Source organism: Podarcis muralis, chromosome 15 (assembly GCF_964188315.1).
Source record: "Podarcis muralis chromosome 15, rPodMur119.hap1.1, whole genome shotgun sequence".
NCBI lineage: Eukaryota > Metazoa > Chordata > Lepidosauria > Squamata > Lacertidae > Podarcis > Podarcis muralis.
The window spans coordinates 36,514,226-36,527,181 of record NC_135669.1 but is presented as its reverse complement, the minus strand read 5'-3'; the positions used below and the strand labels follow the sequence as shown (position 1 = coordinate 36,527,181).

General features: G+C 47.9%; 1 protein-coding gene across 2 annotated transcripts in view; it reads right to left on the bottom strand.

Annotated features, from left to right (window-relative positions):
• The window catches only part of CLUH (CLUH binding protein of NUMT mRNA), a 73,598-nt gene that overhangs the window by 30,753 nt on the left and 29,889 nt on the right, over positions 1–12,956 (bottom strand). For both annotated transcript variants that reach the window (XM_028707527.2, XM_028707526.2), the window contains exons 2-5: positions 8,940–9,133; positions 3,503–3,674; positions 1,314–1,457; positions 597–724 (exon numbers count right to left, since the gene is read on the bottom strand). In XM_028707527.2, the coding sequence (XP_028563360.2) occupies positions 597–724; positions 1,314–1,457; positions 3,503–3,674; positions 8,940–9,133 (638 nt within the window). The remainder of the gene's footprint in view (positions 1–596; positions 725–1,313; positions 1,458–3,502; positions 3,675–8,939; positions 9,134–12,956) is intronic.

Sequence of the window (12,956 nt, the reverse complement as noted above, 5' to 3'; positions counted from 1 at the left end):
AAGGTACGACTGTACTGTTATATACACTAGTGGCCAAAATTGTGGAAACCTTTTGGGAAAAAGTCTTATTTCTGAGATCTGATGGCTCATAACACCACTTCTTTTGGGAGTAATACCATAAAATTATGTATCAATGGAAAGGTAATTAAATGAAGAATCTAATGCCACGAAGTTTGTTCAATTATCTGTATTCTATCAAAGGTTATAGCCAAATAACTAGAAAAAGGAAGCACAATTGCTCAGGTTGATATGCAGCAGCTTTCCTTGATTTGAATGTAGCCAATGAGCATGAGTGTGTAGAGAGCCAATCAGGTGCCATTGGCAATGATTCAATCAGGGGGTTGGACTAGATGACTCCCAGGGTCCCCTTCCTATGAGACACTGAAACGGGCCACAACTCCCCAGGGTTTCAAGCCAGGGAGTCCTTCTAGCTGGGGACAGAACCTGGGACCAAGCAGATACTCTGCCCCCGAGCTATGATCATCTGGGGGGGGGGGCATGAGGGGGCAGGCAGGTGGATGTCCCGCCATTGGGAAGGCGCTGGCCCAGGTGGGAGAAGCCTGGTGCTTCCCCCTGCTCAGTTCTTAGGTCTCTACCTTCCAGTCTCTGTTCTGAGGCTGAAGGGGGCAGAGGGGGCGCTCTTTACTCCCAGGCAGGATATGTTCAGGAGGGGTACAGTCGATCTGCTCCAATTCTGCGCCCTTCTTCTTCCTCTTGCCGCTGTCTGGAACAAAGCACAGGGGAACAGGAGAGCAGTCAGCACAATCAAGAGGCAACCTTTGCAGGGGAGAAGCAAAATCGTCACCTTTTTTGCATTGGGGCTGGGTGTGGGAAGAAAAGACCATGAGGTGTAGAGCAGGCATAGGCAAACTCAGCCCTCCAGACGTTTTGGGACTACAACTCCCATCATCCCTAGCTAACAGGACCAGTGGTCAGGGATGATGGGAGTTGTAGTCCCAAAACATCTGGAGGGCCGAGTTTGCCTATGCCTGGCCTAGAGACTTGCTTCATGACACAAGCTCATTCTCGGGACCCTGAATTAAAACACCCAATGCTTACTCCTAAGACAGGCTTCCTCAGACTTGGCCCTCCAGATGTTTTGAGACTACAGTTTTTTGGACTACAAATCCCATCATCCCTAGCTAGCAGGACCGGTGGTCAGGGATAATGGGACTTGTAGTCCAAAAAACAGCTGGAGACCCACGATCGAGAAACCCTGACCTTGCTTAACAGGCCATGGGAGCACAAAGCAAAGCATCGCTTCCCAAAACAGAAGCAACAGGCAAACCACGACCCCTCTTTCTCTCGCGTACCTCCAAGGTCCCCTTCGGTGAAGACGGTGAGGAACGACAGGGAGTTGCAGTCGACGCCGTTGAAAGCGTCCGAGGGGTCGAGGCTCTTCAGGAGGTCTCGGATGTGGCGGACGTGTATTCTAGCTTCTCGGACTGTGTAGGGTTCTGGGAAGGTTTGGGGGTTGCAAGGAGAGGAGGAGAAGGGGCAGGGGAAAGAAAAAGAAAAAAGGATTGAGGAGCATGCCTGGTTTCGTCTGGAATCCTGTGTCCAGTTCTGGGGGCTGCACTTTCTGAAGAACCCGAGGGATGCTTGGCTGACCCAGTGAGCTTGATGGCAACATGGGGGTTGTGAAGGCAGGTTTCCACAGCCCTAGTCCAGCAATGTTAAACTCAAGCCGCCCCCCCCCCCCAACCTCCAAATGATGTTCTGTTCCAGCCCTCATGAGCCCCAGCCAGAAGGCCATGGGTTTCTTACTTATGGCTGGAACTTTTGCTGGTTGAATAGCGTTGGGTAGGACCCGGGTTCAAGACCTCCCCCAGGCTTCAAGCTAACTTGGGTGAGCTTGGGGGCCCGTGACTGTCTCTAACCATTCTGTCCTAGGTATGCACTTAGGAGAAAAATATGATGTATGAAAAGCTGCTTTTAAGTAGGCTTCCTTTTTAGGATTTCTCCTCTGTGGGCAGCGACTTCACTCCTAATCTTGGCTCCTTTTCCATGAATGAGTACTCCACAGATGGGCCAAGGCAGCGCTTGAAGGAACCGTCTTTATATCAGGGTGGGCAACTATGAGACTCTGGCCCAAATCTGGCCCGTACTGTATTCAGTCCTTGGCTATCTCTGCTGCATTTCCACATTTCTCCCTGCCCAGTGCAGTAGCCAAGCAGGTTGCCTAAGGAGGAACAGCTCAGTGTGTGCAAATGGCTGGGTCAAGGTCTGTTGCATGGCTGCGCAGTGCTTAGCTTTTTTTTTTTTAAAAAAAATCAGTTTAAAGATATTTTAACAATACAAATCCAACGTTACAATTAACAGGAATAGTTCAACTTCCTCCCTTCTGAGGTTCCCTTATATTATTTTAATTACTGACACTGCATTTTCTTCATTATTCCAGTTATTAGTTCATCCTTGATTTCTCCTTGAATTTCATTCTGTTTGGTTTTAGTTAACTCTGCTAATTAACTTATATATGTGTGCAATAACCTTTCGAAGAATCCACAGTTTCCCCCCAGTCTCTGTGCAATGTTTAGTGGCTAGCAGCTTAGCTTTCTTTCCTCCAGATAAAGTGAGCTGGACCTTACAACTTATGAAACCTTATTGGGCACTATTAGGTCTGTGAAAAGGAGCTCGTATTTGGGCATGTGGGTGTGTAAATGGGTGCGGGAGAGTGGTGCATGAATTGAGAGGGAGTAGGGATGAAGAGGCAAACCTAGACAGCATCTTAAAAAGCAAAGACATCACCCTGCCAACAAAGCTCCATATTGTTAAAGCTATGGTTTTCCCAGTAGTGATGTATGGAAGTGAGAGCTGGACCATAAAGAAGGCTGATCACCGAAGAATTGATGCTTTTGAATTATGGTGCTGGAGGAGACTCTTGAGAGTCCCATGGACTGCAAGAAGATCAAACCTCTCCATTCTGAAGGAAATCAGCCCTGAGTGCTCACTGGAAGGACAGATCCTGAAGCTGAGGCTCCAATACTTTGGCCACCTCATGAGAAGAGAAGACTCCCTGGAAAAGACCCTGATGTTGGGAAAGATGGAGGGCACAAGGAGAAGGGGACGACAGAGGACGAGATGGTTGGACAGTGTTCTCGAAGCTACCAGCATGAGTTTGACCAAACTGCGGGAGGCAGTGGAAGACAGGAGTGCCTGGAGTGCTCTGGTCCATGGAGTCACGAAGAGTCGGACACGACTAAACAACTAAACAACAACAACAAGGGATGGAGAAACTCTGGGTATGTTGTAAGCCACCCTGGGATCTTTGAATGAAGGGTGGAATACAAATTTGATTAATTAAATAATAATAATAAGAGCCTCATGTTGTGAGGATACTAATGGAGAGGGGCCCAATGGCAACAGCATCAGTTGCTGTGAGTCTTATTCCAACAGCATCTAGGGTACCACAGTCTCCCTACCTGGAATTTATAGGTAGCCCCCTGTTTTAAGAACTTTCCTGCCACGCATCGGAGGCTGCAAATGTTCTCCCAAGTTTTACCTTCAACTACTTTTAACACGGAGCCTTCTTGCAACCCTTCAATGGTTTTCAGCTCGGCAAAGTTGTCCAGGACGTTGCCGTCCAGCTGCAGGGAGAAGCACGTTCGGTGACAGGTGTCCTCGCGGTCCATCAGCACCTGGTGGATTTCCTGCACCATCTCTTGGGGGGATACCTTGAAAGAGAAGCCAGGACACAGAGGTTACATATACTTATTTTTTTTATAAAGGGAAGAACGGTATCAACTCAAACCGGCTTACCAAAAAGGTTCATTGCACATGAAACAAAAACGACAAACTTATTAAGGTGCACTTAGTTTGTACAAAACAAAAACGGGCTTTTAGTGTCGCAGTTCCAGCCCTCTGGAATCAGCTCCCAGTTGAAATTAGGTAGGCGTTGAGTGTCAGGACGTTTAGGCATCTACTGAAGACTTTTTTTTTGCTTGAGGAGGTTTTCCCTGGAGGGGAAGGTCATTTATAAAATATTTTAAAAGTTAAAAGGGAGGAAGAGTTTTGTTCTCCTTCCTTAGAGAACTCCACAGCTTTTGAACTAGCAGTGAGAAGACCCTGTCTCATTTCTCCCTCTTGCCCTGCACTGCTTGTTCTCACTGCCAAGGGGCCTTCAGGCAGACACCTGCTCCCATCATCTACTCCCTGAAGTTTTTTGTTTTGGTCCTGGAGGTGTCAGAGAACCTGGGACCTTCTGCATGCAAAGCAGGGGCTCTAACCACTGAGATAGGGGGTTGCTCCAGACCTCCCTTTACAGTGCATTCTGGATGGTTTGTGCTTATGGTCGCATCCAGGCAGTTATGCATGGATCTGCTACCCATACCACTCTGTACCTGCAAACGTTTTGGTGCAGGCACACAGCTTCGTTCCCATTTGGTACATACCCCAGAGCTTTGTTTTGCCTTCTGGTTCCCACTTTTCTTGTGCCCCTCTGTAAAACTGGGAAAGCACTGCAGAACCACTAACAAACTAGAATGATATGTGGATGCCCCAGTATAAACCCATCACCAATTGTTGCACTACTGTCGCATCAATGGCATCTTGCAAAATACACCCACGCACACACACAAAAACCACCCACCACTCCATGGGCAGGCAAACTAAGGCCTGGGGGCCGGATCTGGCCCAATCGCCTTCTAAATCCGGCCCGCAGACGGTCCGGGAATCAGCGTATTTTTACATGAGTAGAATGTGTCCTTTTATTTAAAATGCATCTCTGGGTTATTTGTGGGGCATAGGAATTCATTCATTCCCCCCCCCTTCAAAATATAGTCCGGCCCCCCACAATGTCTGAGGGACAGTGGACCGGCCCCCTGCTGAAAAAGTTTGCTGACCCCTGCACCCGTCCATAGCAACCCGACAGTCACCCCCCCCCCAAATGGCAGGGGTCCTTATACTGCCTTCCTACTTTATGTTCCTGAATGCACAGTTTGACTCCAGTTTCCTGGGGTTCCAGGGTACATCACTACTGGGAACAAAAAAAGACTGCGTACAACAAAACAGTTTGCCTGCCCCGCAGCCTGCTATTTACACGTTTCGGCTGCGTGCGCCACGAGGCTGTGTATCAAGCCCTCTGCACGTTCCCCAGGGATGCTGGAACGGACTCTTCCTCTTATCATCACCACCACCACCAAAAAATAGAAATAAAAATAGAACCCTGCTAGGAATTGCCTGATAAATGTTATCACCGGACAAAGGCCACCCAGACTGATCAGGTTAAGCTCCTAGATTGGAGGTGGTTTATAGTAAGCTGTTGCTGCTGTTGCTGCAGAAGCAGGACACTGGCTAATCTAAGCTTATTTTGGAACCAGCAGAAGCAGCACTTTGAAGAGAAAAGCAATTCCTCCCTCTGCCCCGTGTGTGCCTCAGTTTCCCTTGCAAAGGCTGCTTCACTGACATTCTCCTCCCCGCCCACAAGGGCAGCCTGGGAAGAGAGAAAAGAAGCTCAGGGACATTTTTTTAAAAAAAGTAATTTTATAAGTTATGTGTCCTTGTTTCTCAATTTGATCCTTTCACGTGGTTTTGTATGTTTTGCGGTATGTAATGCATTGTGACTTGCCGTTAATCCTAAAGAATTGCTAAACTATAAATCGAGAGAATTAACTATTATTTGCCGATATTTAATTTTACTTTACTATTATATTCCAATGGATTATGGAATATTGCTTTATTTGATTTAAGTTATTCTTATTTTAAAGTTATTGTGACTTTTTGTATTAGATCAGATTGTCAATATTAACGTTTGATTTTTTAAAATTATGTTTTATATGTGTTGGAAGCTGCCCAGAGTGGCCGGGGCAACCCAGCCAGCTGGGCATGGTATAAATAAAACAACAACTATTAGAGGAGGGAGAAAGGTTGTTTTCTGCTGCTCCAGAGAAGCGGACACGGAGCAATGGATCCAAACTACAAGAAAGAAGATTCCACCTAAACATTAGGAAGAACTTCCTGACAGTAAGAGCTGTTCGACAGTGGAATTTGCTGCCAAGGAGTGTGGTGGAGTCTCCTTCTTTGGAGGTCTTTAAGCAGAGGAGAAAGCTAGAGAGTTCCAGAAAGACATCTACTTCTGCTTCATTGACTATGCAAAAGCCTTTGACTGTGTTGACCACAGCAAACTATGGCAAGTTCTTAAAGAAATGGGAGTGCCTGATCACCTCATCTGTCTCCTGAGAAATCTCTATGTGGGACAAGAAGCTACAGTTAGAACTGGATATGGAACAACTGATTGGTTCAAAATTGGGAAAGGAGTACGACAAGGCTGTATATTGTCCCCCTGCTTATTTAACTTATATGCAGAATTCATCATGCGAAAGGCTGGGCTGGATGAATCCCAAGCCGGAATTAAGATCGCCGGAAGAAATATCAACAACCTCAGATATGCAGATGACACAACCTTGATGGCAGAAAGTGAGGAGGAATTAAAGAACCTTTTAATGAGGGTGAAAGAGGAGAGCGCAAAATATGGTCTGAAGCTCAACATCAAAAAAACGAAGATCATGGCCACTGGTCCCATCACCTCCTGGCAAATAGAAGGGGAAGAAATGGAGGCAGTGAGAGATTTTATTTTCTTGGGCTCCATGATCACTGCAGATGGTGACAGCAGTCACGAAATTAAAAGACGCCTGCTCCTTGGGAGAAAGGCGATGGCAAATCTAGACAACATCTTAAAAAGTAGAGACATCACCTTACCAACAAAGGTCTGTATAGTTAAAGCCATGGTTTTCCCAGTAGTGATGTATGGAAGTGAGAGCTGGACCATAAAGAAGGCTGATCGCCGAAGAATTGATGCTTTTGAATTATGGTGCTGGAGGAGACTCTTGAGAGTCCCATGGACTGCAAGAAGATCAAACGCATCCATTCTTAAGGAAATCAGCCCTGAGTGCTCACTGGAAGGACAGATCGTGAAGTTGAGGCTCCAATATTTTGGCCACCTCATGAGAAGAGAAGACTCTCTGGAAAAGACCCTGATGTTGGGAAAGATGGAGGGCACAAGGAGAAGGGGACGACAGAGGATGAGATGGTTGGATAGTGTTCTCGAAGCTACAAACATGAGCCTGACCAAACTGCGGGAGGCGGTGGAAGACAGGAGTGCCTGGCGTGCTCTGGTCCATGGGGTCACGAAGAGTCGGACACGACTAAACGACTAAACAACAACAAGCAGAGGCTTGACAACCATATGTCAGGAGTGCTCTGATGGTGTTTCCTGCTTGGCAGGGGGTTGGACTCGATGGCCCTTGTGGTCTATTCCAACTCTATCATTCTATTATTATTATTATTATTATTATTATTATTATTATTATTAGGTGTGTTTATGCAGTTACTATCAGCAGTGCATGGATCTTAAACCTATAAGTTCACATGAGCCTTCCAGATGTCCAAATAGGTACCCACACAAAATCGATGCATATATTATTATTATTATTATTATTATTATTATTATTATCACCACCACCACAACCGCTACTACATTTTAATACACGTTCTTCATTCTGAATACGAAATATGTTCAAATTCAGCCAGGGCAGTACTTTCCTCAGTCTACTGCATAATAGATGGATGCAGCCAACCTGAGATGCTTTAAGCTGAGTTTCATAGAATGTGGAATTGCAGAGTTGGAAGGGACCCTGAGGATCATCTAGTCCAACCCCCTGCAATGCAGGAATATGCAACTGTCCCATACGAAGACCAAACCCGCATATTTACTCTTTCCAGGCTCAAAGCCTAAGTCTCTTCTAAGCCACCACTAAGGGCTGGCAGGCCAGATCTACCTGCAGGATAGCCACCCCCTGGCTCCAGAAGATGGGCTCCCCTCAGAGATCTGCTTGCTCTTTTACTCACCTGAGCTCTTGACCAAGTTGAGGACACTTGGAGGCACCCAATGCAAACACCAAAATGGCGGCCAACCCAGTTAGCCACTCTGGGCTTAAGCAATTGGGATCCAAGGCAGCTTTCCCCAATGCAGTATCCTATAAATCAGGGTTTCCAAAACTTGGATCTCCAGTTGTTTTTGGACAACAGCTCCGGTCATCCTTAGCTAGCAGGACCAGTGGTCAGGGATGGTGGGAACTGTAGTACAATGGTAAGGTAAAGGTAAAGGGACCCCTGACCATTAGGTCCAGTCGTGGCCGACTCTGGGGTTGCGGCGCTCATCTCGCTTTACTGGCTGAGGGAGCCAGCGTACAGCTTCTGGGTCATGTGGCCAGCATGACTAAGCCGCTTCTGGCGAACCAGAGCAGCGCACGGAAACGCCATTTACCTTCCTGCCAGAGTGGTACCTATTTATCTACTTGCACTTTGATGTGCTTTCGGACTGCTAGGTTGGCAGGAGCAGGGACCGAACAGCGGGAGCTCACCCCGTCGCGGGGATTCGAACTACCGACCTTCTGATCGGCAAGTCCTAGGCCCTGTGGTTTAACTCACAGCGCCACCCGCATCCTTGGGTTATAGACGATTCAGGTTACAGACACTTCAGGTTCCAGACCCAGAATTAATACCTCGGGTTAAGAACTTTGCTTCAGGATGAGAACAGAAATCGGGTTCTGGTGGTGTGGCAGCAGTGGGAGGCCCCATTAGCTAAAGTGGTACCTCAGGTTAAGAACAGTTTCAGGTTAAGAATGGACCTCCGGAACGAATTACGTTCTTAACCCAAGGTACTACTGTACAAAAAACAGCTGGAGACCTGAGTTTGGGGAAACAGTGGCCTAGATGTTGTTGGACTTCTGCTCCCATCAGCTCTGACCTCCATGGACAATTGTCAGGGATGATGGGAATTGTAGCCCAGCATAATTTAGAGGGTATCCTATCGGGGGAAGACAGATTCGGAGGCAATAACAGCAACAGCAATGAAACACAGCAGTCCCAATTTGTACACCTGGAGAGGATGGGGGGCCAGCCAAGGAGATTTAGACCCGAAGTACTTCCGAGACACTCACTTGCAGGGGGAAAGGTTCGACTGCTGGCGCATGGACTTTGACCGTAAAACCGGTGTCCTGGATGACGATAACCTCTTGGTCGTTCCCATCGTCTGCGTGGTCTGTTTCTTCGTGGCCGTTCTGCCTGGTCTCCTCGTTGTGGTTCTCGTGCAAGCTGTCGCCATTCATCAGGGTTATGCTGGGCGGGGGTTGCTCTAGCCGAAAAGAAAGGGAGACCAATTTAGGTTTTCGCCAGCTGGAGACCCTAAAGGACACCGATACAGACAGTGGTCTCGGTTTTCTGGAAAAGTAATACAGTCATATCTTGGCTCCCAAATGCCACAAACCCGCAAGTGAGTGTTCTGGTTTGTGAACATTCTTTGAACTCGAAGCTGCACTTTGGTTTCTGAACATTTCGGAAGTCAAACGTACTTCTGGAACAGATTCCATTCGACTTCCAAGGTACGGCTGTAGTTTCCGCTGCCCTAAACCACATGGGATCGGGAGCCTCAACTAACTTCTCTCCCAACAGTCAGAAATATTGGAACAGAAACACCCGATTATGAAAACACCAGATAAAAGCGTCATCGACATGAGTTTAAATGCTGCATTTTCCAGTTCTGAAAATGTCCAAGGCAGGACCATTCAAACAACAATTCAACCCCTGTCTTCCCAACCTCCTCCTCGCCCTTAGTCTCAGTGCTGCCCTTGCAGAAATCAGCAGGGAGGATGGGGGACAAAACAGGAATTAGTTGAATCTGCTTGCCGTTGGCTCTGGCGCCACCTACTGTTGGCCTCCCTCCCTTCCATCCAATGCGTACCAGACGCACTGCCCACTAAACCACACTTCCTATGAAACAGCACAAATCCTGGCACAGCAAGGAGAGGGAGGGAGAAGCTGAAACCAAGTCTCTTGCCTTCCCACATTTCACAAAAGCTCACCTCGGTGTGGGTCGCCGGCAGGAGATCCCAACTTGCCACAGGGAACCAGCCCTGCGAGGCTCGATTGTGACAGCACACGCCTTGACGGTTCACAAGCTGAAAACACAGCTCCCGAGCTGCACTAGGCCAGGAGCCCGGTTGCAAATTCCACTCAGGTTCTCCCTCCCCATCCCCTTTTCAAGCTGGTGCTTACGAGAAAGGCGCGTTTAACCTTATCTCTCTTTTTCCCTTGCCCAAATGAGCAACGCCCTTTTCTCTGCCTGAGGCAGGGGACATGCCCCAAGAGGGGAAAAACACAGGGAACCAACAGAGTAGGACTGTACACCAGGGGTCAGCAAACGTTTTCAGCAGGGGGCCGGTCCACTGTCCCTCAGACCTTGTGGGGGGCCAGGCTATATATTTTTTTTGGGGGGGGAATGAACGAATTCCTATGCCCCACAAATAACCCAGGGATGCATTTTAAATAAAAGCACACATTTTACTCATGTAAAAACACGCTGATTCCCGGACCGTCCATGGACCGGATTTAGAAGGCGATTGGGCTGGATCCGGCCCCTGGGCCTTAGTTTGCCTACCACACAGTAAAGGCACATTTAAAGCACCCAAAACAAGAACCCTGGGAAGTGTAGTTTACCTCTCACAGAGCTACAACTCCCGGCACCCTTAACACAGGACGTTTTCCAGGATTCTATTTTTTGGGGGTAGGAATGGAGTGGGGAGTGCTTTAACTGAATGGTTAAAAGAAAAAAAGAGGCAAAAATGCAGGGAGGGATTGCAATTCTCCCCCCCCCTTTTTTTTGAAGAGTAAGAATCATTCGCAGTACAAGTTTGAAGAGACTTATTTAACTAAAATCACCAGGCGCTGGGCGTGGGCAGAGCTGCAGAGCCCAGAGGCATCTTCCTGCAGAGGAGCTGCCAATGGCACGAAAAGTGATTGTTACCTTGATAATCTTCCTTCCTCCCGCGCATGCAGGAAGGGAGGGAGAGCAGAGAGTCTTGTGCTGCCGCAGTTCTTTCCCTCCCTGCCCCCTGAACACCACACATATGGTTCCTTAGCTTGCAAAGACAGGGGCTTAGGGGACTCTGGCGACTTTGAGGAGTTTCAAGTCGGAAGGCAGGACTTATTCTCACGCTACGTACCAGAGCGTGCGGAAGGGAGGCGGAGAGAAAGAGAGGCCGTGCGACCAAGCAAGCAGGCGTGCCTTTTGAGAAGCGGCGTCCCTTTCAGCGCCACGGGAGCAGAGTTCAATTCCCAAGTCGTGCAACTTAAATAAACTTTGCACAACTTTGCAAAATTCAAGCAAGTAAGGCAAAAGGAAGGAAGGAAGGAAGGAAGGAAGGAAGGAAGGAAGGAAGGAAGGAAGGAAGGGGTACTACACAGTCCACCCCCCATGGCCACTAGAGGTTCTAATTCGCACACTGAGGACTGGAAACTTGCTGCATATTGTGGAGTTCTCAGGATGCTTCTTTCCTGCTGCCAATTCTGCATTTATGTGACGCTCGCGGGAGACACACAGTCCTGCCAATCAATGGCCCAACTATTCTTCTTCTTTTCAAATCGTATCCTCCCTGGCAACCAGATTGGGAGCTTGTGGCGAATGTGAGTATCAGTGCTTCCTAATGTAGCTTACAAAAAACACACCCAAGGGCAACTGACAGGCCAACACACAACATCAAAACCTTCGGGCTTCCCGCTAGGGCAACTGGTTAGCGACTGAGATCAGGATGCTGGACCAGATGGGCCTTTAAGTCCGATCCATAAAGGCTATACTCATGTTGCAACACAATTCTGCCCTCTTACATTCTACAGCAGCTTGGGGCTACCACCGAGAAGTCCCTGCCTTCAGCAAATGCCGACTCAACTTCTGAATAGCCTCGGATAATCATTTGCGTAAGGGTTGAGGACAGCACAAATGATTTGGACGCTGAAGTTCCAGATTCATCCCCCTAGCAGATCTGCAAAAGATGCCAGTCAAATCCTGTTTTAGTTACTAGAAAGGAGATTCTGAGTGAACATCAGGAAACGCTGCAGCCAATCGGAAGCCCCGCCGGCTTCCAAAAGAACGTTCAAAAACCGGAATATTCACTTCCAGGTTTTGATCGTTCGGGAGCAAAAACCTTTGAAAACTAGGTTGTTCAAAAAACAAGGTACGACTGTATTGTATCCGGACTGTGACACAATCGGTCGTTTGCTGCCCTGGACTCCTAAATAGGATGAAAGAGGGTATGCAGAGATCTTCAATAAATAAGATAAAGGAAGGGGGATTTTATGTGGGTGAAAAGGCATGCGGCACTCCTTTAGGCAAAAACCACTGGTGCTCAATCTAGGGTGGTGCAGTGGACCAGCAGCTGTCTCCTTGCCAAAAAGGCCAAACACCGTGAAGCCAGAAATTGCAACACAGCAAGATCAAAGGGCAATCATATGAAGGAGGGGGTACCTTTGTCCTGTAAGTTTGGGAAGGGAGAGGGAAGAGCAGGAGAGACAGAAGAACGGCTTGCAAGGCAACATCCTTCCCAGAGATCTCTCTCAGCCCCCCCAATTTAAAATGAACAAACTCCAGACCCTGAATAATGTTCCTTCATTCCAGGACCGTTTCCTACAGAGGGAAGTTTCAGACGATGTGGAAACACCGCGAACTTTTGCACAACAGCATTCCTGCACAGGGGTTGGAATACTTAAAAATCCATTGCACAACCAATTTCCACAGCTATCCTATCACATCCCGAGAGTTCAGAGGGACCCCCTCTGCATGCCCATTTCGGCTCTGCTCAGTTTCTCAATCTTCCAACCTTCTCTTCAGTTCCCTACATATGGTTGTGGCTTTAAAAAAAAGTTCCCATGGAAATTCACGAGCATCTTAGCGCCAAGTCATCCCAACACAGGCAGCGAGCAATTTACGCGCAATCCAATCGACCTGTGACCTTGCACACGCGCATCGCCGCAACCCGAAAGTGGCCAGAAGGGAGGAGGCAGAATGGGCTTATGCGATTGCACACAGGGCTCAGGAACATAACCGCCACACACAAAGGTTGTTGCCTGCGTACATCTTTCTGTAAAGCTGTTTCCCTTAACCTAATTGTCAGGGAACTGCCATC